The 25,987-nt window shown below is 44.7% G+C and overlaps 1 protein-coding gene across 2 annotated transcripts in view; it reads right to left on the minus strand.

Annotated features, from left to right (window-relative positions):
- Window positions 1-4,730: 4,730 nt before the first annotated feature.
- The window catches only part of MXI1 (MAX interactor 1, dimerization protein), a 57,365-nt gene continuing 36,108 nt past the window's right edge, over window positions 4,731-25,987 (minus strand). For both annotated transcript variants that reach the window (XM_040607567.1, XM_040607568.1), the window contains exons 4-6: window positions 9,327-9,441; window positions 7,967-8,138; window positions 4,731-6,625 (exon numbers count right to left, since the gene is read on the minus strand). In XM_040607567.1, the coding sequence (XP_040463501.1) occupies window positions 6,462-6,625; window positions 7,967-8,138; window positions 9,327-9,441 (451 nt within the window). In that variant the 3' untranslated portion in view covers window positions 4,731-6,461. The remainder of the gene's footprint in view (window positions 6,626-7,966; window positions 8,139-9,326; window positions 9,442-25,987) is intronic.

Below are 25,987 nucleotides of genomic sequence, written 5' to 3' on the forward strand. Positions count from 1 at the left end.
TTTTCCATCAAGCCTTCCAGGAGGAGATCCAAAACAATGAATTGTTTTGAGACAAGCATTTTTGAAAATTGATTAAATGGAAAGAATTTCCCAGCTTTAGCTAAACTGAGCAGTAGCTGGAGTACTAATAGCCCAAGTCAAATTATGAACTAGGGCCGTGTACATTCTCATAACGTTAAACCCACCACAAAATGTTTTAAATTCCTCCATGTTTTATCCTGCTTTGCTGCAGTGTCCCTCAAGATGAGTATTAATCCTTGCTGAAACACAGCCCTGCTGCAACATTCATGACCTTGATGAGACCTTAGGGAAGGGGTGAGTTTGGCCCAAAGCTGATTGCACATGCACAGCGTGGCTTTCTGGCTCACTAGCAATTCCTTCAGTGGAAATCACAGGGAGTGGAGGGAGGTAAGAACAGATGAACGCTAATTCTGCCGTCTCTCAAACCACCCCTGTAACTATCACATTGTGGAGGAGGCATGCTAGAGCTATTGCTCGCTGGAAGGCAACAAGAAATGCCAGTGTCCTCCAGCCCCATACAGCCATCTGTATGACTAAACATCCCAGAGGACCTTACTGCAGAAAATCCCCACCTGGGAGCATCCCCTGAGGTGAGGTTAGCATCGTTACTGGTGCTTAGAGCCACTTACTCATTATTCCTCTTTGCCCAATTTCTCTGAATCACCGCACTTCCAGTGCGTGAATGTGTTTCGCAGCCTCAAAAGCACTGGGTGGGGGCACGCTGCGCTCTCCAGGAACACATGGAAGCAGTCTGCCTTTCCTTGACTTGCTGAAGACCAACATTAGTCCTCTGCAGCACTTTATCCCCTCTGATTAAATGCTATTTCACAATAAAACTTCAGTGCATGACTGTAGCACAGCAGACTACAAGGAAAGATGTGGAATGACTTGTTAAAGGCCAAACTAACCAGCTCACCCCACCAGCTTGCTCTGGGCCTCAGTGGGGTACTACAAACTAAAAGGCTGATTTTTTTTTCCAGTGTGGTAAAAATAAGTTAAACTATTACCCATAGCCCTTACAGCATGGTCAACATTGAAGATCTTGCCAAAAGAAAATGACATTTCACACCTTTGGCCAGTGGACATCAGGCCAGTGGCACACAGCGACTCAATTGTTCAGCTCCGTCAGCTCCGTGCAAGCGCACACCTCGTAGGATATAACTACCCTTCCCCGAGGCAGCTCAGCAATTCCTGACCCTTGACATTATAAGGGCCCTCAACACAAGCCTCCCTCCTTGTGAGACAATTCTAGCTTTAGTCAAACACAGCAACAGCCCAAACAGAAACCCTGAATACTACATATTTAGTACAACAGCCATAGCACCAATACCCAGAGGCCCCTTAATTCTGCTTCTGCCTAATAATTAAAGGGATGAGTCCTCTTTTCAGGAGGAAATGAGCAGAGAAGCTGGGGTCAGTGCTGATGTATTACCCAGTTAAACAACCTGCCTTTCTGTAACAGGTCGCTCCAAAGGAAAACATTGTGTACACAGACAACCACTCTCCTCCGCTGTGCTCATCCTCCCAAACATCACTCAGATCTACTGGCCAATTTCAAGCAAATTTGACAGCACATTGGTATTTTCTAGGTATTTTGTGCAGACTGGTGAACAGAGAGGAAGAAGGACACACTCCTCTTCCCCGAGGGTCCCACAGGACAATTCAGAGACTGTATCACAGATGCAGAGGAGTTTCAGTCACCATCAGGTCACAGAATTTATCACTCACCGGAGTATCTGTCCACAGGACAAAGCTTCAGGAAAAAACATCAGACTTCACTCTGTTATTTACAGACTCCTCTTTCATTGTTATCACCTCCCTAACCTCAGAATGAAGTCCTGGTTTTTAACATTCTCTTCCAGGAAGTGACCCCAGCTTCTCTTTCCAATGACGCATGGCTTGCGCCAGAAAACGTGCAACAAGAAAAGTTTATGATCCTGGGGGAGAAACAAAACAAAACAAACAAAAAAATAACAGCCATCTCCATTTAGTGCACATGACAGATCCCACTTCCACTGAAACCAAACGTTTCATCCATCTCAACAGGGCAACACAGAAACACAGACTACAAACGAAGCAGCAAGTACAAGAGAACAAAGAGCAGAAAAGCAGGAGGCTGGAGCTTACAGGCCAGAAACAGATGGTAGCAAACAAACAAAAGCAGAACACAACCACAAGACCCAGAAAATGATAGGTCTGTATAGTTAACCCCTTTTCTATTGACCTACAGACTTCTTGAGACAGACAGACTTCTTGAGACCACCTTTGTCACTGCCATGCCCCTAATGGAACAGACATTACAGTGACCTTGAAGTGACAATGCACCACAGGATAACATGACAAATGCAGCCAGATAGTCACCTCCACCTTGTCGCCAGACATGAGATGACATACTTTAATATGCTTGTGTCAAAAGAAGGAAAATGCTAGGTGTTCTTCTGAATGGGTTTGTCCATAGCAAAAGGGCCCACCAGGGACCTAAGTTACAGAGGGAGGGCTTGACAGAATGAGCTTATGAGAGAACTGTGCATGCATGTCTCTACTGTGTGGGCAAGATGCCTAAGGAAAGTACATCCAATTCTGTTTGTACAAGAAAAGTCACTGTATTCTTGTAAAATTAAGCAGAGAATAGATATAGGACTCGTGTTACTCTACAAACAAAAAATAAAGCAAAACCACAATGGCACCCATAAAGCAAACCATGAAAAAAAACCCTCACATAACTTTGCAACGATGAAAGGAAAACATGATCCCATGCTATTCTGTGCTCAAATTACTATGTGGCAAGAATAAGTTATCATTCTGGATGAAACTAGAGTTAACGTGATGGGCAGAACCTAGGGCCATAGAGGAGAAGACTGGGAGTTAATTTTTCACTTTACTCTCTACTTGCAGAGAAGTAAAACGAGGCCTGGGCAGCAGCACAAATCCCACACAGCTGTGCATTAAAAAATACTAGAGTTGGGAAGCCAAGCAGCAGCGTGGTTTCAGTGTCTTTATCCTTATGATGAATGAAAGTAACTTTTTTTGTAAGGGCAGTATGGACAAAACAGTCAGCTTCTGTGAGCACTTTTCTGGGGGAAAACCAGTAAATTTGACTTGCTCTATTGGATCTCTTAGAGTTCGGTAGTGTGAGAGACTATCTCAGGTTCCAAGGGTTAAGAAAGACTTGACCCTCAAGGGTTTGGAGCTGCACCTTTGGATACTCACTTTGTTTTTCAAGATTTCAGGGTGGCTAGTAGAAACTTTGATGGTACTTTGAAAAGTAACATAACCATAAAGCAGATCTGGCACACAGGACTACTAATGAGCATCTAACTGATGTCCTGCATAACCATATGAATTGGCCTGTACAAACATCCCAAAGTAACTTACAGCATCTTCTCTGAGCAAGTTAGTCACCTTGAACATTTTGATGCAACAGACCAGACCAGCCAAAGGGAGATGTGAGGAGTGTGTGACAGACTGTGTGAGGTGCAAGCACGTAGAAAAGGCCAGAGTCCACAATGCAGTAATAGAACAGTGCAGAACAACCTCAAAAAGCCAGAGAAATGTTTCTGTCATGTAAGAAACTATCCAAACTCTAGCTGAAATCTGCTAAGACCTGCCACAAAGAACACCCCAGCACCAGAACACCAACCCCATGTCTTCAGCTGTTATTATAAAGCCTCTTTAATTTTGTTTCATCACTGGTCATCTTCCTGGCTGGACCACTGCACTGAGTGGCCAGGCAAGTGGCTGCTCATCTCCTGCTTCATTTCCCACATTGTATTTGCACTTGGTATCAAGACCCCTTCAAGTCCACAATGCTAGAAAAAGGCAGGAGATACCAAACTGGCCCTGGAGTGTACAAACAAACATTTCAGACACGTTTATTCCAACCATAGACATGTCACTATTTTATACTGACTAGGAAAGCAAAGCCATCCCCCATGCCCCCCTTGAACTTCAGTATTCCTCAGCTGTGATATTTCTTTCCCAAGTGGCCATTTAAAACAAACAGGAATAGCAGGAAGGAGGAGATGCTAGGACAGTGACAGAAAAAGGGTCATAAATAAATAAACCCCACTAGTATCCCACTGCTCAGTACCAGTGCTATCTGTGGTCAACACTTTAAAGGAGAATAATAATGAATAAATAAATAAGGTCTTGCTAGATCTAAAGTTTCCCACTTTCTACCACTCAGAAGACTGTCCCAAACCTTGTGTCATCCAGAGATTACATGGACCTCACACATAAATTGAAACAGCATTTCTTCTTTGAAAACTCTTGAGTTCCATTTGTTAACCTAGAGCCCAATTCAGTCTGTGGCAGACTCCTGCTCCTGCCAGGTCATCTCCCAGAAGGAAGCAAAACAGATGTTCCGAGCCACTGGATTACATACACACAAGTGAAAACAGATTTACCAACAGCAACCTGATCCAGACTTAGTAAGCAAATTAATTTAAAAAACCCAAAACACACAGAAATTGTTCATTACAGCCACAGAAACATAATTTCTCTACTCAAGCATGTGTGTTGTGCCTCTTACAGGGGATGACACATTTTGGGGAGAGTGGGGGAAACGATATTTAAACACAGGCAACTTATTGTAACGCAAAAGTCTACAGCAGACTTGCTCGGGATCTTCTCATCACAGGATCGAAGGGCACAAGAAGAACAGTTCAGCTAAAGTGATACGAATGACCAAGATGGAAGAACACGACTCATTTCAGATACAGAAATGTTTAATGGCGTTAAAGTGCTACTTTAATGGGGACCATATGCTAACATTTAAACACAATTCCACTGCACTGCTAAATATGGTTGTCTTTATTTTTTTTATTTTACCTCTTTTTGCCCAACCCTACCTAAAACAATAAAATAAAATCTAAAGGACTGAAATTAACAACACATTCAAATCAGCAATAAGTTATGAATTTTATAAAGCATTTTTTCCTCTTTTTTTTCTTAGTAATGAGGGGTAGTTAAATTACTTAAGGATATACAAAGTTTCAAACAATGCCATAGGTGAGGACTCTATTAAGGTTTTTAAAACTTGGAAAACAAAATAATCCTGGCCATTAAAAAGACAAAAATAAAAAAAGCAAAGCCCTCAAAGTGCAGGTTAGAATGCTCGTCTCTTGAGAAAATTAGAAAACATCTGCTATAATAGCTCTTAACAGCACCTGCAAAGATAAGGTGGCAAGGCCCTTGGGAACAGGACGTGCAGTCAAAATGTTACATTAACATGAGAGACGTGCTGAGCTTAACTAGGTTAACTACTGGACTGGAACTTCAAAAGTCAAAGGGAATGATTCTAAAAAGAAAACCGAAGAAACCCCCACCGAACCTGGCCTCTTCCAGCTAGCACAGCCTTCATCCATTGTGTGCATGGCAAAAAGCATCTTTGCATTTCATTGGGTCAAGTGCTTCATCAAAACGGAGATCCTTTCATGGCATAAATTCATATAAAAGACATCTAAGGTTTTGTATGGACAAGCTCTAAAAAGACGCATCAGACTTGGGGTGTTTTCCCTCCCAACACATTTACAAATGTTTATCAAAAAATCTCTTCAAATAAAAAGGTCATAGTGGCTCAGTATCTGGGCATGACTTTCTGGCATATCACCTCTCATATGTGCTGGTTTCTTTCTGTCCTCAGCTGGTTGTGTGTGTGCATATGAGCACGCATCTACCGGAAGATCTGCTGTCAGTGTCACCGCCCGAGGCGTGACACAGCCCACAATGTGCTGGTAGATTACAAGTGTGTACCTCTTGCTTTAGCCACGCATCAGAGGTACTTGCTTTTTAAATGATGTCCAACAGAAAGCTGAGCTGAATGGTGTTCTTTCCTGAACATCTCTCCTTTGCTGCCCCCCCCCCCTCTCTCTGGGCACAGAATGAGACCTTAATCATTATCAGCATCGTTATTCTTAGGCTACGTAAGCCTTCATAGATTTCCTAGTACATTATGACAGCATTGGATTGTGATAAACTGTAGGACATGGTCCTTTTAGGACCACAGAAGCTCTTCAGAAGGGCCTAAAATAGGTTGTTCAACCTGAATGCAATATAGGAAATTCTGACATTTCTCAGATCTCATGACAGAAAGAGAGGGATGAGTTTCTAGTATCCTCTTTCAAACAAATAAATTCAAAACAAAGTGTTTCATCACTAAGGTCTAGATCCAGGTCCCACAGAAACAAATGGATTTCACTGACTTCAAAGGGACTAGTATTTGGTCTAACTTTTTGCCAGCAGGAATTGGGATCGGTAACATGACCAAATGAACACATGTGGGTTTCTGTGGAGGCTTCCTTTACCCAAAAAGCTTTATATACAGGTCTCTCCAGGACTAGCTGTCAATATATCATTTCTGAAAGAGGATACTGGCATCTAGGACCCAGTTTGATCACCCCAGTGAAATCATTCGCCCTGCACTGTTGTCTCACTTGGTTCTAGGAAGCAAACGAGAGCTTGACACTGGCGCTGGAGTAACCCTCGTCACTCCCAATACTCTGCAAGCTGCTGTGATCATCAATGTCACTGATGCTGGTTGTGCTGATATTGTCCACTTCTCCATGGGAGAACTCTGTGCTTTCAACGTCCACTTCAATCTCTTCTAAAAAGGAAAATGACAGAAATGCACACAGGTTAGCACCACAGACCCAGCTGTTCCCTTCAAGCCAGTGAGCTGCTGGGACTCCCCCAGTCACAGATGAAGCAGCAGTCTGGCAGGAAGGCTTTCAGTGTTCTCCTGGAACAGGATGGGCTATAAAGACTAGATGCCAGCTTGGAGTGTTGCTTAGGGACTTGGCAAAGGGGTCTGACTCCTCCAGCATGCAGGCCACACTAACAGCATAGGTTGGCCAGCCCACACACTGAACTTGTTCCACTGCATCCTTCTTTGGAGCTCTACTACCCCAGTTTTGAAAACAAAACCGAACAGATAAAATAGAGGGCAGCAGAGAAAACTGAGCATAAGTTACCCTGAAACATGCTACTTGCTTGATATTACATTGATGAAACCAGATCACTTATATAGGTATGCATTACATATGCATTACCATGGGAATCTGGATTAGTCGATTACTCTCAAAGATGCTCCGTGGACTTCCGAAGATAAATCTTATTTTTAAGAAAGACCTAGAAAGCAGAGATCTAGTTAACCAGATATCTTCGTTCCCATATAATTTAAAAAAAAAAAAATCCTTCTGGAAAATTCCTAAACTACAGACACACACCCAAACTGTACAGCATTTTGGGGTCTGTCAGTAAATATCAAACCATCTACTGTGCCCAAACATTTCTCCACAGCATAGATACTTAAAAAAAGAAAGTTATCTGAATTCAGTTAACCATTCAGATCATCTCTATCCAGAGGAGATGAACTTTATGGAAAGATTGGAGAAAAAAAAAAAAGAAAAGGTGGGTACGCATAGAATGACTCTGGGCATTTTAAGAGGCAGTTTGCTTGGTACCTTGGTTATACTGTGGCCCAAATACAGAATCAGAAGCTGGATGCTGCTTTGCAATATCCATTCCAGTACCACTAATGTCTTCTTAGATTTTCCTCTGTGTTGCTGAGAGATTCAGTAGACCAAAGAGCACAATGGGTATCTCAACTTTACCGTCAGGTATTTAGCTATCATCTTGTCATCACATTATCTTTATTAACTAATGCTCTGGCATTTTAGAGAACTTTTCAGAGAAACAGGTCACTTTAAATGCCACAGAAATCAGCTCAAGTTGACAATAACAACACTCCTTCCAGACTTAATGAGAACTCATGCAAAATACAAAACTCTTTGTATATAAATATCTGTGTCTGTGTGCGTGCATATGCCTGTGTGTGAGCAAAAATCTGTAGCCTAAATACCAAAGGCCATAAGAAGGGGGTAACTGAGGGACAAGAAATGGATGAATAGTCCTGGGGGTTCAGTGCTAGTTCAGTGACACTCACCTCGCTCCGAGTCTGAGTGATCCGAGGAAATGGTAGATCCAATGCTGTCCATTCGTATTCGCTCTATCTCCTGAGGACCCTGTAGTTGTTCCAGTCTTCTCTTTAGGAATCTTTGTTCTCGTTCCAGGTTCTCAAGCTGGTGTTGGCTTCTCCTGTCAGCCTCTTCAAGTTTCTGACATGGTCAAATATGACTCAAGAATTAGTTTCATCCTTTTCTCCTTCCGTCCTACTTCCACTGCCCATCCACCTGCTTTGTGCAGACCTTCCCAAGTCCCAGAACAATTTAAGCTGCAAAAGAGCCCTGAACCAAGCTGCCTTGCAGTCTCCAAGAACAATGTCATGTCCTCATGTCTTTTCCATCTCTAAAGTCCTGATAAATCATACACATTAGTATAAAAAGTCTCTGAGGACAGAGCCTCTCCTGGGGAAATGATTTGTATTGTAACATTTTGTGGGTCATTCCACGCGGGTTCGGCCACTTGCATTACCGAATCAGTCCACGAAGGGGCCTCAATTCCCTTAACCAAACCATTTCAGGGTTTGTTATGATCTACTGTAACATAAAAACGTGCCCTGGGAGTTCTGTGTTCCTTGCTGCATGGTTTAGTAGGATTTCTCAGAAACAGTTTTCTATTCAGCAAGCAATTTACATAACCTACTACAGATTTCTTTGATCACAGCTGGGAAATCTACCAGGGCACTGTTCTTTGTTTCCTACGACAAGCACATTGCATAAGGAGTCATTTCAGGCTAACTCTGTCCCTTTGGCAGTGCTTTTTCTCCTTCACCACCCATCCTCCCTCCCGCTATCCTGACCTGCAACAAAGTATTTCAGCCTCTTCCAGACAGGGACAATGCTGCATTTTCTTTTCATGCTTCACTTTGCCAAAAGTTAATCTAGAAGAGCGCTGGCAGGTTCATACATGAAACCCCAGCAAACAAACTCCGTCTCACACTTTTGTGGTTTGTGCTAATGCTTCAGCAGTGGAAACTAACTAGCACACCAGAAAAAAAGCTGCATTTCCCATCAAAATACAGTCATTCAATAGTAGGTATGTTTTTCTTTAGAGAGACGCAGCTGTCAACAAACTATCACAATAGAGAACAAGACCCCTGCTCCCTAGATCAATCATTTCCGTAGTTAACAGACTTCATTATGGACTCTTCTAACAATGTGCCTTATAGCGATGATAAATGATTAACCAAGGGGCCAAGGCTTGCTCGCTTTTTTTTTTTTTTTTTTTTTTTAATAAAAAAAGGGTGTTAGTCTCCTTCAACAGAGATACCTCTAGGCAGCAAGAGTAAGCGACTGACTTCCCAACAGCCCAGACTGAAAGCAGCAGGGAAAAGCATCTCTTACCTTGATATGTGCTTTGGCTTTGTTGAGCAGCCCAAGCGTTGTGTGCCTGGTGCAGTCTGGTCCTAGAGGTATCAGAACTTTTAAGCGTTCTAGACACAGGCGGAGGTGAGCTCGGCTGCAAGAGGAGAAAAGGAGGATCAGAGCTAATCTTTCAGAAAGGGAATGTCATTTCCTTCTCTACTTCCCCCCTACAAGGCAGCTTTCATGTTTCCCTCTTTCCACACATCACAAAATTCCCCACAGGTACCAGAACAGACTGGCACTAAACTATTTACATTGCAAACAGCTGCTCACCAATACTTGCATTATTGCTAACCTCTGACAGACGCTGTTTATTTTCTTGCTGTCTGAACTGATAATCTGACTCATCAGGATGAACTTTGTGCAGAGGCAAGGCACACAGGCAAACGGTACAAGTATCTCGTGGGTCTCCTCTCTCTCTCAGCTATTTACTGTCTGTTTTGCTGAGTTTTGTATGACTGCTACCCCCTGCACACTTGTGTGTTGCTGGCTTGGGGACATTTGCTATGAACTGATCTAAGCACCGCCTTTTTGCACAAAATTAAGATGACCAGTGAGAAAAGCAGTCAGCCCAAAACATCCAAACAATCGCTGCTGGCAGTTAAAGGAGCTAGAGGGATGGTAGTTACCAAGCATTGCACTTTTACTCCTTCCTGGGCCCAGGTCTGAAATGCTGCTGGGGGTGCAAGGTCTGCGGGAACAAGAGAACCCAAGACCTTCCCTGGGCAGGCTTCTGACCTTGGCTCACATCTACAAAGACATGCTCAAGCACAACAGTATTGGTGATGATTATGAGCCACTTTCTGCAGAATATGGAAACACATTCTGGGGAAAATGGTTCAGGCAGCAGCGGAAAAGCATGTCAACCTCAGACTGCACAGGAAAACTGTTCCCACTGTCTCCTCCTCTGTATCACGTATGCAGCAATGAACAGCAGATTTATGGAAAACTATCAAGTGTGGGTTGCCTTTTCCCCTCCCTCTCTCTTTCCCAGACATTAATGATTTATGTCCAAACTTGTCATCCCAATCAATAACACAATGACATCAGCTCCACCATTCACATGGAAGAAACAGTGGTGCAAAAGAGTCCTGAAAGCCTATCCCAGCCCCTGCTCACGCACAAAGAAACTGAATCTTAGCCTGATCCATCTCAATGCAGGGGAAGAGGGGGAAGAGAAAAAAAAAGAAAAAGAAAAAAAAAAGAGCACGGACAGTTCATTTCCATTTGTTTTTCAAATTCACTATTGCACCCAGTTTGAAAGGGGTGGGGGAGAGGAGTCTGTAATCAGGCAATTATGTCAGTGACAAGCAAGGATGATTAAGGGTGGAAGGGTCAGGGGTTTTGCTGATGAACTGTCAGCACAGGGGAATGTTCACTAGCAGTGCTGTAGCTGTGAGCTCCTCACTGTTTCTATTATAAATCTCTTTATGAAGGGTCCATCATTCTGTCTCAAGAACAGCCACAGGACCACATATGACCAGCAAGGCCCTTGAAGAACACATGTTTTTCATTAAATATTAACAACTGGAGGGGTGGGGAAAGGGAAATCATAATCCAAATAATAATCACATCAATGTCGTCATTTACTTCTCAGCTTGCTCTAGGGCAAACCATGCTGCCATTAAACCCACATGGCTGACACGGGGGCTTTTTCTGCCTGGAAGCCCGTTTTCAACACAGAGATTGATCAACAGGAGTTCTGTGCACCCACTACAGGGGCTTGCTCAACATCCCATGATGACCTGTAGGGCTAGCAATGAAAAAGCACTGCTGGTTCATGCTGGCACTGTAGTTCATGCCATCCCACAGCAGACTGGACACTGACTTCTTGCAGCTAGAGAAAGGAAGAGGAGGAGGAAGACCTTGTGGTTTAAGACATTCTGGGGTTTGAGCCCATTTTTGGCCATACCACACATTTCCTGAATGGCCACAGGGGCAATTCAGCAAGTCAGAGCTGTCAAGAGCACAGCCGTCATGCTGCAGCACAGAGCAGCATGTGTCTCTTTACAGCACGAGTACGAGCACCAGCCGTACACTTCACCCACAGGATCAGTCCATGTTAAAAATGCAGCTCAAGCAGAGCTAAAGATGCATGCACAGATCAGGGGGCTGAGGAGCCTGGCCAGTTCCACCTGACAGGGGACTTGCTTCATTGCACCTGCTACAGGTAAGGACTGCAGGCTCCTCTCTGCCCTGCTGGGCAAGCACAGCTCCCAGCTCATGGTGGAAACAGAATTATTTGTGCAACAGAAAACAAAAAGTTTGGGGAATAAACATCCAATCACTGTCAAACATATCACAGGTCACTCCTGAGCGCCCAGCAAAATGCACAACACATCTACTGCCTGAGCTTTGGGCTGAGTCTTAGCACTGGAGGTTTTACCAGGAACCAGGGAAGGTGCTGCACCAGGAACTGCAATTCCTGGAACCAGCGATCAGCTTTGGGCAGCACGGAGCACTGGCTGGACTGCTGAGACAGTGGTTAAAAAAATGGCACTGATCTGCTACATCAAAAGCTAGGTTACATGCAGACTCAATGAGATCAACTGTGTTAAGCACCTGAAAGCTATATGCAAAGATCCAGCCACGTAGTAAAACTCTGGACACTGAAACACATCCTGTTGTGCCCCAGGACCACGGTGGACTGAAGAAGGTTACTGCACTCTGCAGGCCCTGACAAGGGCAGGGAGAGGACAAAGCAGTCAGAGGGTCTGCTCTCATAAGGACACTGGAAAAGCTGGCAGTTCCAGTTTCTTAGCACGTGTGGCCCCAAAGGGGACATTACCCTGTTCTGGACCCCCACATTGGCTCTCGAAGCCCAGAAGATTGGCCCAGGCTCACACAGACAGTTTTCAGAGAAGCCACTCCCAGCGGTGGCTCTGCTGGACAGTGGCCAAAGGCTGTGGCCCACAGTAGGGGTGATGGCCTCTGCCAGCACACCAGGCATCAGGAGGGGACACCTGCCTGTAACAGAGGGTGTGAGCATGAGCTGATAAGCTCACAACGGCACATAGGCACAGCTCAGGCAATGAGCATGCTGCAAGGGCAGGTGGTGGTGGCTGAGCTGAGGCAGGTTTGGAAGAGGTTTGGCCAAAGCTATCACTTCCTGCTGCCGTTGGATTTTCCCCTTATTTTGCAGTCAGAGCTGAGCTACGCTGAGTTTTGACGCCACTGCAAACGTAAATGCATTTGCACCTCCAACCACAGCCTAACTGAGGGAAATGCACAGAGCTTTACTTAGCATACAGCAGCGGGCAAGCCTCGGTGTGCACGTTGGTGCAGATGGGTGACAGCCAGGCCCTTCAGCCCCAGCATTCACCTCCTGCTGCTGGGGATGACACTGCTGGAGCCACTCGGGAGCTCCCTGGCCCAGTACAGCTGGGATAGCAAAAAGCAACCAAGGCTGCAAACTGTCCTGGCACATAAGCATGTTGCTTTTCTTCAGAGAGACAAAAACATACAGTTTCCCCAGCTCTCTCCCCCCTCTGCAGTGTTCAGTACATTGCCTCTTTATCTTCAAAATCTAACCCGGTCAGAGACCCTGACCTCTCTCAACTTCCAAGAGCCCGAGCAGACCACGCTGGGTTCTTAAACCACAGAGCATGCAGGCAGGTCTGAAACCCAGCAATTAAACTCCAGAGCTCAAAAGTATCACAGCAAACTTAGCTAACAGACCATCCCAGAGAGAAAGCAATCACAGACGTATTAATCTTCCTTATCAAGTCCTGGAGCTGTAATCCCACAGGTCAGGCCGTGCAACGAATGTCTTTTCCGCTTGTTTACCTGGACTCCGTTGCAACGTGGCTTCGACAATGCTGCAGGCTCTTGTATTCAACGAAAATACCAGTATTGTGCAGGCTCCAGACAGAGCCAGACGGCTTTCCATGTAAACCACTGGATTATGCCAATATTTGACGCATCTGCCAATATCTGGAAAAACAAGTCTAAATGCCCATATTGTTATGTAACAGAGAAACAACTTGGGCTTGGCGCTAAGGGCTGCTGCCTCTCGCTGCCTTGATCCTGGGGAAGACAGAGGATGACAGAAGGAGAATTCCTGTTTCAGCCAAGGCCAAAGCCTTCGTACACTAGCTGCGAGGGAGACGGGAGAAGCTGGAGCCCTTTCTCCTTCCTGTGGCACTGGAAAAAATCAGACTCTCACAGCAGCATCCTGAGCACACCGTAGGTGCTGGACGTGCTGAAGAAGGAATTCATGGAGGATTTGAAAGGAAAGGGCTCTGCTCTTCCCCAAGAGATCAGCCCGGTGCCCCATTTCTGCTCAGCCTGATGTGGGGGAAGACGACTCATGTTTGAGATCCCCATGAGGGGCATCAGGGTGGCCAGAAAAGGAGCAAAGCACCCGAGATGCCTCAGAAAACCAGAATGTAACACGCACCACAAAGAGCTTAGGACAACCTTTTTATCTTGTTCCACTTGGCAATTCTGGCTAGGACAGAGCCCCTCTGCCACTTCTGCTTCCTCCCCTGTGCAGGGCCAGGAGGAGCCTAGAAAGCAAATTCCTCTGGGATGTGGGGGGCAAGCTGAGCAAGGATGCCCTCTCTACTCTGTCAGGAACTACTGTGGGAAAAGGTACATCAGATCCTACACAGATGAGCCACAGAGTGAAGCAGAAGAGGGATGAGTAAGCTCAGCAGCCCCATAGCCCTGGCAGCTGATCCACAACAAGCTATAGGTAGCTACATGTGGAAGAATGGGGTGCTGGCCCCTAAAATGGCAGCCCCACTGCTGCCCACCAGGCATATGCTGTTCTACCCCCTTTCCCTTTGTGCCTGTGCGAGAGCTTCTAACTGTATTTGGATTCTCTACTTTTGCCCTCCGAGCTGCCTCCTGGCCCTCTGGTCCTGAGCCTCTATCAGAGAGGAGCCTGGCCCCTGCTCTGTGCAGCCCCTCCTTGCACTTGGCTCTGCCTGGCTGCAGAGGGCTGTACTTTCACAGCCTGCTCTCCTCTCCAGCTCCCAATGACATCATCCACTCTGATTATATAAAGCATGGGGAGGAAGCCTTTATTTATGCGTGCTTTTTGCTCATAGCTTCAGCTGTCTCACTGTACAGCACGCACCGAAATCCCACTGCAGGAACTGGGCTCTGTTTTGCCTAGATCAAAACTGCAGTGCAGAAAAAGGTGTGCGTGCAAAAAAAAAATTCCCCATTTCCATCCCTCACTTCTCTGAGGACATTTTTGAGGGGTTTGGGTAGGAATCAACCTGCCCCACTACTCTGCACCACAGCAAGCTGGGCACAAAGTCACCAGCCTCCTCCCTGCCTGGGAAGTCCCCAGAGAGCCGAGGGACCTGTGGTGGCAGCTCCAAGCCTTGTGTCTGCCGGTCACAAAGCAGCCAGAAACCAACCTACCTCCAGCACCTGTGGAGCCCCCTGCGAGGGTCAGCCCAGGGCTGCAAGGCCACCAGCAGTTTCCCTCCCTGGGCCCTGGTGGGTTCAGCCAAACCCGTGTGCACCTGTGCTTAGAGGGCGACTCCCCCCCTGCTCGGGTCCATCCTCCTCTTGTGACTGCTGCAGCAATGGCTTCGGGCACAGCCCTCAAGGAGCCATCCCTGAATGTAAACATCCCTGGAGAGACTGCAGAGCTTCGTGGCTAGGACAGCGTTTGGGTTTGTGGTTTTTTTTCCATGGGCAGAAGCAATGGAAACTGAGAAACAAACTTTGCTGAGGAGTCAGTCACACACACGTGCACGCTCAGCTCTGAAGCAGCAGGTTTAACAGATTCAGCACTACCCCCTAGTCAGACACTGCTGATCAAGGCCCAAACATCTGCAAAATACACACATGCCACAGACACACACACACACACACACACACACACTCTTTCTTCCCATCTTTAAAAGATCGAGCCTCCCTCCCAGCAGGAAATGACCAACTCGCCTCCAGCAGCATTTCAAAATGCCGAATTCTGATTTTTGTATGTTGAAAGCAGGGAGCATCTGAGGGAAAAGAAAAGCATTTCCCGGATATTTTTGTAGGATGCCTGCAGGTCTATAGGGCTTGAATTCAACAGTGGATTTAAGCATGTGCTCAACATTAGGAATATGCTTAAGTCCCACTGAGGCCAAATCAAACACTTGATCTCCAAAAGATGGTAAAAAACCAGAACCAAACCAAATGAAGCATCAAAAGAACCAGGAGAAGGAAGATCCTAACATGGAAAATGACATTATCATCCTTCCCCTCTGCCCTCCTCCTCTTCCCTCTACACCTTTTCAAAGTTGAATCTAATTTAACCCTGAAATCAGAAACCGCCAACTTTTGTTTGGATTTCAGAGCTAATAGATTGCTTAAAAAATTCAGGAGGGATCACTGGTTAAAGAAAGCAATTCCTGGAGAAACGCAAGTGACCCCACATCAATAATTCACTGGACGAGAATGATTCTGAGATAAAAGTAATGAGAAACACATGCAAAAGCCACAGGGCAGGGAAAATGGGGGACAACATGGTTTCCTTCTAAAAGCAATTCACAGGTCAGAGGCATGCTGATCTCTAACAGCCATTGTAAGACTTGATGTTTTTTCCTTGCTCTCCTCTCTAACCCCCAGCCCAGTCCTCTCTGCAACAGTATCTGTCCCCCGCTTTGCTGAACACTGGTCTTCAGTGAAGGAAGAGGTTTTGCCAAGCACCTGGATCAGGAATGGGGAGGCAGCTGGGGACTGGGGGCCGAGCCGTGCTTTCCTTGCTGCAGAGCGTTATGCAATTGCTGCAAGCCCTCCAGCCACGCACAATAAAGTTGCGGTGGCATCTATCCAGCCTGCAATAAACACACTCACACCTGCTCACCCCAATTCCACAGGACACCAGAGACGAGACACATGTTTTAGAAGGAAATCTGGCTCAGAAATACGCAGTTAAAAGTTAATATTCTCCACCTGAGCTGTGAAATCATTCAGAACAAGCCTTGCTTTCTGATTTTAAATCAGGTCTCTTCTCACGATTATTTGTTTTCCTGCATTTGCTCCCAGTTGAAGGGGATACTTGCTCATTTGCCTCTTTGTTTCCAGTTGATTTCTACCGATGGCTCCCTGGCATGTAGGAGTATTTGTATTCCAAATGCTAATAAAACGTACCATGAAAAAGTAATTGATAAAAAGGCCTTTAGATCACATTTTTTAAGCCTTTCTACTGTTTAAAATAAACGAACAAAAATTTAGGACAAACAAGACAAAGATGTGACAATGTATTATAAATAGGAATTTAAATGAACAAGAGTTCTATAGGCAACATTTTCAGCCTGATCTTAACTGTATCAGATCTGTCTGTAAAAGTTAAAAATGAACATGCACCCAACTGTATTCTCAAATCATGGGCAGATGGAAAACAAACCACAAATTAAGAGACCTATGACTAAACAATAGTAAGAACAATAATAGTAACAAGAACAAAAACCCAAGGCAATGCAGCTTTTCCAAGTCACATATCAATGCACCTGCCTGGTGACAAGCTGCGTAACAGGGAGATAACGGGTAGCACAGTGCTCAGGACAGCAGCATCCTGATTCAAGCCTATAAGCAGACAGGAAATACAAACAGCAATGTATCAATGCACTCTGCAACAGCAGCGTTTTGTCCAAAGGCCACCACAGTCACAGAACCAAGACAAGGTACACTGGGAAAGGAAGCGTCTTACCAAACAACTGAAATATGTGGGAAAACCCCTTCACAACTGCAAAAGAAGCTGCAAGTCTTAAGGTAAGCATAAAGCAAGGATTTTTAAGTTAAAATATACTGCCCGCTATCTGCATCGTAAACTTTGAAAGAGGCTGCCCTACAAACCCTGCCCTGACTGTCCCTGAGCCCTGCATGGCCTTCTACCACAGAGCTAGCACGTGGCCAAATGAACCCCTGTAGGCACACAGAAATTATTTCTACCTCCAACTCTTCTAGACAGGAAGACTTGTCACTGATCTAAACTCTGGAAGAGCTTCAGGCTCTTAGCAAACAGAGGCTGCAAGACCAACAAAGCCTGCACCAAGTGGTCTGTTGCCACCCCTGGTCCATTCCAGCATGAGTCTTTCTGGCTACTACTGCAGTCTGGAGAGAGACATGCTCTCCCCACCTCTCTCCATGTCACACAACTGTCAAGGTCTCTCCCTTTCCTGAGATCCTTCTAGGTATAAACCTGAACATTGTTGAGAGGGCTCTCCCTATTTTGTTAAGATTTTGAAGGCAAATGAATTACTTCAAGGATTTCCAAAATCAAAAAAGGCTAAGAGAAGGATGAAGGAAGGGAAATCAGGCCAGCCTCAAATCCCTTAGTGTAATATGGGGGATCTGACTGACTGGCTTTCCTGCAGCACAGGAGTCTCCTGGGCTGCAATATGGAGGGATAATAGACACTTCTAGCTGCAACTCCCAAAGGCTGATCAGTCTGTTCACACTGTGCAGACCTTCAGTGTAAACCATGTTGTTCAGAGGGTGAAGGGGTTGGCCTACAAACACCTCAAGTTATATGGACACATGAGAGAGCTTCTACTTTTAGGATTCAAGGCCACAGCACTGTAGACATGGCTATAAACAGGACACTTCTGGAACTCAGGGTCCTACTCTCATCTCAGAAGGCACTTCAGGCAGTAGGATTGCTCTCACCTCACACTGAGCCTCTATTAGCTTTCTTTTCACTCTGTTCTCTGACCAGCACTGCAAAGGCTGGACTGTTTGCTCAACTTTGCTATCACCAGCTGTCACCCTTCAGCCTGCCCAGGTTTTTGTTTCTGTCCTCTTCTCTGACAGTCTACTGGATTGGAAACTTGGAAAAAGAATACAGTTGCCAAATACACGGATGTTTAAACAGAATCCCGTGTCTGCACTCAGAAATCCTAAATCAAGCAGATCCCAAATGAATAGACTACAGCAACATTATGATTCTGAAGCTGAAGTGATCTATCTGGGGCTATTTTTACTCACACAATAACTTCTGGGCCTTTGGGTCCTATTCGTTGCATATCTTGAAGTTTTTCCTCTTTGAACTAGGGGGCTAGAATACAGAAGCTTCATATAAAGGCATAAAATAATAACAATAAAAAAAGAGACCATTTGTAATCCCATGACTTCCAAACCTAGGATGCTTAAAGGGATGGCAAAAAAATCTGAATACTAATGCTCATAGTAATAAAAATGATACCATTTTGGAAGGTGCCTCCTCCAGAATGAACTTGCAGCTGTTTGGTAACATCACTGCGCATCCTTTCCTAACCTCTTTGATCTTCAGAGGCACCAATGAGACAGACTACTTCAACTCAGTAGAAAAAGATCAAATATAACAGCCTGTACTTCACAATGAAAAGGTGATGAGAGCAGTATAGGTGGTCATCTGCCCAGCAGAGGAATGGAGTCAATCAATGCCTGGCATTTTCTCTCACCCCTTCATTTTCATCCAGATCTAGCACTGAGCTCTCAGTGCCCACTCATCAGTTTCTTTTCCCTTCTCCCAGCCCCTCTATGCCTTTCTTTGAAAGCAATTTGGACAGTTGTTAAGAGATGTCAAATAGCAACAGATGCTCTGGAGCAGAGTCTAATATTATTTATCAAAGTTAATCCTCCCTAAAATTATATATTGAGGATCTACTGTTATTGATCTTGGCCATTAGTCATGAAGTATTTTAATCCCTGGTGAATGTAATTAACTGAACTTTACTGCAGCACAGTACACGATATTACCAGCTAAACTCCTTTTAGGCTGAGCTGTGCTTACAACAGCATGCTAAACCCTATAGCCATCACAGGCCATAAATGCTGTACGTCACATTCTCCTTCTGACTTTAAAACACAGCCTAGTTGCCACCAATATGGTCACATCCAGGTGCCTCTTGCACAAGATCGTGTGGCACCAACTTCTCAATCATGCTCACTGTTGACCATTCAGGTATCACAGTTTTGCTACCCTGGCAGTAAGATAGGGTTACAATCCTGCATTTGACTATCAGGAAGCATGTAAAGCAAGTTGTAAACATCAACGTGCAACCCAGGCCAGTTAATTATAAAGTCTCAACTAGCCTAGTCTAATAAAAACTCCATCTTTGTTAAAAGGTGGTTAAAAATAGACCTGCTCTTTAAATAGCCAATGGTGTCCTGTGCCCTCATTCTCACTAATACCATTATAATTATCCTTCTAGGGATGTGCAGTGTGCTCACAGCCGCAAAGTCTGGTGACGCTGCTGCAACCAGCGCAGCATCCTCCTCCACACCACCAACATATCAGCAAAGCAGCTGTGCCATTCATCAGAAACCTGCCTCACTGAAAAGGCAGTAACCTGCTTTGCTGTGACCTATGGATTTTCAGCTTTACTGTTAGAATTAGGTCACTGGCAAAGATAGCCAAGATTTTCCAAACTTGCCAGCTATTCTTGATTATTCTGTTCAGAGGTTTCCTGGCTAAGCACCATGCCTTTGAAAAGAAACGAGGAGCTATTTCAGGCTCCTTCAAGGCTTCTGCAGTCACACACTGAGAAGCAGGGATGCTCTCACCCCATGACCCTTAACTGCTTCTAAACTGCCAGGCAATGAGAAGAACTCTCCAGTTCAGATCTACTACCACCGAGTCCTTGCAGCCTCTCCAGGAGAAATCAAAGGTGGTGCGCACCAGGAAACAGATGAATTAGCACGGATCTGCAGAGGCCCTGGAAAGCCACCTGTCTGCACTGAGACTGGAAGAACCCAAGGTATCAGGCAACTTCCCACCAGGCATCTGGAGAGCGCCCCTGGACTGGTCTCCTGGCTACAACAGAAAAGCTACCCATGGTCCACAGGGTGTCATAGCAGTGAAGGCACAGACAGTACCTCAAATCAGAGCCTCTCTTTCTTCATAATACTACTGAAAGAGACCCTGGACTTTCGTGCCTACTAAATACAGTCATGTTTTAAACTAGTCATGTCACTTAACCAGTGAAAAGAAGCAAGCACATGCTTCGTTAAACATTCGTCCATCAGCAAAAGAGTAAACGAAGCTACCAACTTGTTATTTGGGAAAACATATTTCCTGTTTTCAAAATAATGAGCAGGAAATATACCGATACCAAGAATACATTCTGATTTGGCACCATGTTACTTTTGCCATTAACATGATTTTTTAAATTATACAGATAAGCTATAGCTACTAAAACGTATTTTTACTGTTCACTAAGTTAGGACAGAGTTTTCCACCCCATATATTTCTTTTCCAAAGCTATATTCCAGTTTCCTCACCTCATGGAAGAGAATCATAATTTCTAATGAAAAAATATTCTAAGTATGTGACCATCTGGAATACTTGTTTACACAAAATCTTTTATGCCAGAAGGAAAGCATGTGCTCTTCATCTAATACCTCTTCATACTGTCAGAAATATTTAAGGAGTCATCAAATATCTACTGTACCTTTCAGGTATAGAGGGCATGCATCTGGAACAGAGGAAGCAGTGCATGTAATTTCACCTTGTAAAATTATTTTAAATTTAACCTCAAACTTCCCAGGAAAAAGGACTTGTCAGCCAAGGTCACTATCAGATGTAATTTTGGATAAAAGCACTAGGAAGGAGAACTTAAGAGATCCTAGCACTATTTTTCCTATGGGATATGGATTTTTGCACACAAAGAACAGTAATACTGTATTTCAAAGTCTAGGTGTTAGCTAACTTTAAGTGACAAACAGTTTTAACTCAAGTTAACTATACATGTTACTCAGCAGGAAAACCTGAAGAGAGAAGCATACCTCCCAGCACTGACAGCAGATGAGTCACCTGTTTTCATACATAGGGAGGTACCAGGAAAGAAACGATTTTTTGAAAGGAAGTACCACAGAATGTGAAAACACACCTTGCGTCTGCTTAACTGGTGTGATGTGCTAATACAAACTCATTGTCAATACAGTTCTCCCAAGAAGGAGCAGGGTTTATCACCTAGAAAATTAAAACAATGTAAACTTCAGAAGAAAAAAAAACCACCACCAAAACAAATTCCCTGTCTTGCCCTTTCCCTTTATCTACCCTTGACACCTTCCTTGCATTTTCTTTCTCTTCTCCAGGCATGTGGGAAGGCCAAGAGATGTAAGACAGCTCAAACCTCAAACAAGGAAAAAGCTTGGAAACCATTTCCTTGGGCAGGAAGCAAGACAAAATGTATCCATAAGATATGAAAATTGCTGGACTTTTCTAGGCTCAACTACAAAACTCCTAGTGCTTCCAACAGGGCTCAAAAAGCCATTCTATTAAGCACAGGACATTCTACCTAGTCAACTTGTGATCAGCTGGAGATGATCATTATAACCCCTGCCTGGGTCAGCAATGCCAGGAACGGATATGACTTTAATTTCCCCAAATCAAGAACAGCTGTAGTTGAGTAAACTAGCATTTGTGGAAGGATTAGCTGCCTTACGCTAGCTCCGTATTCTCCCAGCAGGAAAAGGGTTAGGATCCCACCGGGAACAAACCAGACACTGAAAGGTTCATGGTTTGTTTTGGAAAGAAAAATAATATTAAAAGAAAAAAAAAGTGAGAGGAGCTGGAACACCTAGTCCTCTGGTTTGGTGTTTCCATTTTTTTGGTTTCTATTTGCTGAACTATCAGGACAATATTAAGAAAATAATCACACAAGCTTACAGAAGTACCTACAGTGGCACTGCATTATAAACACAATCACACCCATTCCTCCCTGTTATTTTGTGGTGCTCATGTCACTCACAGGGCCTCACAAATTTAGGCAAGATAAATTACTGCTTCGTTACCACGCATTTTCTATACAGCATCCCATCGCAGGATCACTCCTTGTCAGTTTCAAAAGTCACTGAGGTTAAAAAGAACAATAAATAAACCCCAAGAAAAACAATAACAAAAAGGATAGCTTTCACTGCAAACCATTCACCTGGGGAGAGGCTGCAGTGGGTTTGCTCATCATGAGAGACAAATGGCAAACAAGAAGCACAGTTCTCTTGACTTTCCTAGTGTTGTGCTAGCCAAGAGCTCGCAGAGTTTGCATGTGCTTTCAGGAAGGACGAAGCAGCAACCAAATGGAGCTGACATTTCAACTCTCGCCACAAGCAAGAAAGGGTTATGCAGCAGGCAAGACCTTTAAGTGAGAGTCAGGAGACCTGTCTGCAGACAGCTTGCATGACCTCAGGTAAATCCCTTGAGGAACTGAAGCATGCACCGCTTATCCACAAAATGGAGCTAATCTTAATTCCTTCACAGAGTACTGCACAGCTAAATCCACTCTTGGTTTTCAGGTGCTCATGTAGCTCAGCAATGACACTGGTATGTTAAGTGCCTAAAGAGCAGGACACTTTGGGAAGCTAACTCATTCAGCTTTCTCTGCTAGTTAACAATGCCCAGAGTACAAGATGACCATATTTCTCAAAATGGATCAATAACCCCTCACTGCTCCCCCATATATGCAGCAAAACCTACCCGAGGTCTCCTTTTACCTCTGTCCCAAGAAATTCCCAAGATGGAATCTCAGCAAAGTTCAAAGGAGTTTAGTCAGAACCAAGATGAAGGCTGTATTGTTGACTTTGCAACCAAGCAGTCATAAAGCTTTTTATTTCTTTAAAACCTTCAGTTTCTGATGTCCTACTCTTAATCCCATGCGTCCAAAAGATGATGATTTTGGTGCCATTAAAAAAAAAAAATACACGTAGTCGCTCAGACATCACATGATTTTAAAAAGCAAACGTAGACACCTATATAGGATTCTTCCCCTTCTGTTTTTTAAATACGTACGTTACACTGGCTCATACACTGGTTTTACAGGGGGGATAGAAAACGCTTAACTCCAGGTGCTGGGATTTGAGAATCACAGAATATCACAAGAATTGCAGTGGAGATTACAAAAGCTGGCAAGATTAATCATATTTTTCACTTTAAATATCAAATTTATTTAACAAATGCTCCTTTAAAAAAAAAAAGCCTTTAAGAAACTAATGCAATTTGCTTTCCCTGGATGGCTGAGGGGAAGTACACGGCAACATTGTCTGCACAGACCTGAGAGCCAGCTTGGAGGGCTTATGGGAGTCCCCTACTTCTGTATAACAGCCTTCCACTCTGACTACTGCTACCCATTTACAATGTGCCCAACCCACAGTATAACCCCCTTCCCACTCTGCTCTTTCCCCATCAAGTGTATTTTTCTCAGAGATCACTAAAAAAAACCCCTAAACCACAATGCAAAGAAACTCAAGAGACACTCATGACTCCAGGGGGCCTTTGCATGTTTTCCTAAAGTATACGACACCAGATGTAAGATTCCTCTTCTTCTCCCCCTTTGCAATCCCTTCACTGAAACGCATCCCCATATGTGCTTTTTCCAGTGAACACCAAGCCTGTAAGCTGCTTTTCCAAGCCAAGAAATGTTTAAAAGAGGTCAGGCCACAGAGAACAGGCTCTGCGCATTTCCTAAGAGGGTCATATTACGTAGAATATCCACTGGAGATGAAGTGTTCCCATCCGGTTTCCCACTTCTTTTGGCATCAAAGTTGCTTTGGTGGGTAGGTGAAGTGGCAAACACATGCATTGGGAAAAAGAAAGATGAATTTATTTTTTTTCCCCTTATTTGCTTATCTCAGCCAGAATTTCTCAGCATACTTCTAGGGTCTAACAGACTGATTCTTGCTATGAAAGCCAATTACTATATTCAGCATTTGGGACTCTCCCCTTCACACACACAGAGGCACTCGACTTTGGACAGCTTTTTCTTCCCTCCCCTAGAACAATGCTGACATAATTTTCTTCTTAGTTAGACATTAGGAAAAACTTCCTAGCGTTAACAACGATTAATCAGGGCAATAGGTTGCACTGCTTATCCTGCCTTGGGGCGAGGGGACAGACCAAACGAGTGCTGCAGGCCCCTCTCAGCCCCATCTTCAGCAGCTTCACAGAACTCCACATCAGTCTGGAGAGTGCAGTTTCTTGCCCACCTTTAGGGCACAGGGCCCGAGCCAGCTGCAGGGGTAGAGTGCCAAGCCTCTGGAAAGCAAGGGGGAATTTTGCCCCTCTGAGCTTCAGCCTTGGTGACAGAACAAAAGATCTGTTCCAGAGTGGCAGCTGTAGCTGCTGCATGCAGTGGAAAGGGGAAGTAATGACACACATGTGGGAGCAGGTAGGCAAGGTAAAAGGGAGGATCCTATGGCATCTGCAAGACAGTTTCCACTTGCAGAATGAGACAATCCCCTGCTGTGCAGGTTGGCAAGAAAAGGACAGGAGCAAAGCAAACAACAGGAGGGGTTTGCAGGGAAGAGTAACTGCCACCCCAAGCTGCTGAAACCCGTTACAACCCAATCACCCCAGCAAGCTTCTCTGTATGCAGTTATGCAGCTGCAAACATGGAAAAGAGCAGCCAGCTCTGAGAAGCACCAGGATCCAGTCTATGAGAAACACTGGAAACAAACACAGATCAAAGGGAAGCACCAAACTGTATACACAGCTGGGACTGTCTCCCTGTGTTAAAAAAAGAGAGGGGCATGTCGATTTTAACTGCAAGCTCTTTGTGTGTGCTTGCACATAACTGTGCATCTGAGCAAACGTGAGCACTCACCTCACTTTGGCCCCTTGATGTTACCAAAGTGTAGCTAATGACTGGTATTTTCCAAGCTGTATGGAAGATTCCCATACAGCTGGGCAAATTCTGACTGAGCAACCCACAACTCAATCCAGCCCAGGGAACAAGGCCAAATAGGTGGGAATGAAAGACATGAGAGATACAAAGCAACCTCTTTTCAGCCTCTGATTTCTACAATAAACTTGCTACAACAACTCCCCTTTCAGAATAACTCATTTGAAGAATTTCACTGAGTTTCCAGAAGGAGCAGAACACTTCCCATCTAAGGACTGGACTTTGCCCATGTGGAATTACAGTGAATTACCCCAAGTGTTCAACAGGTTGTGCCTTTAAGTAGCATTGGAAACTCCCTCCTGAGAGGACAACTGGAGGACACATCACTCAGCACTTTCTGGGAGAGCCAGAGCGATCCCTCCTGCACTATCCAGCTCTGAGCGGAAAGAGAAGAGGAACACACTGCAGTAGCAGATGGAAATGCTGGTTGTGGCCTGTTCTCGGGTCCTGAGACACTTTCGGCTGATCAGGCTCTTCTTCAAGGCTAGGGACAGCAACAGTGAGCTCCTCAGGGCTGATCTCACCTCTGAACCCTCCTCTTCTGTTCCTTTTCTCTCTTGGGCTGCTCACAGGGAGATCTGCTCATACACAAATAAGCAGCAAAATTGAGTCTGGCATCAACTTTCCTTTTCCTTTCCACATATCCCCTCTGATGGGTGTGTGGCTTTGGCAGCCTTTGCCCTTTCTCTACAAACAAATACACTCACTCGCATGAAGAGTGGTGTCTATCAAATGTCCTCCTTTTGTTGTTCACTGTCCTGGACAGTAAGTCGTCTGGTACAGGAACCCTTGGCACCACTCTCCAAATGCCTAGGCATAACTACAGCACAGGGAGGAGCAACAACTGCCCAAGTGAAGGAGCAAGTAGCAAGTATTCATCTGAGAGTTACTAGGAGCTGTGCTTCTAAATCATGCAAATGCTTTTGGATATTCCACTCTAGCTCAGCAACCAGTCAACTTGAGACAGCAGCCTGCACTTGACTTTATAAGCATGACTAAGTTTTGTGCAGCTGTTTACTACCTACCACGATAAAG

This window comes from Falco naumanni, chromosome 9 (genome assembly GCF_017639655.2).
Source record: "Falco naumanni isolate bFalNau1 chromosome 9, bFalNau1.pat, whole genome shotgun sequence".
Lineage (NCBI taxonomy): Eukaryota > Metazoa > Chordata > Aves > Falconiformes > Falconidae > Falco > Falco naumanni.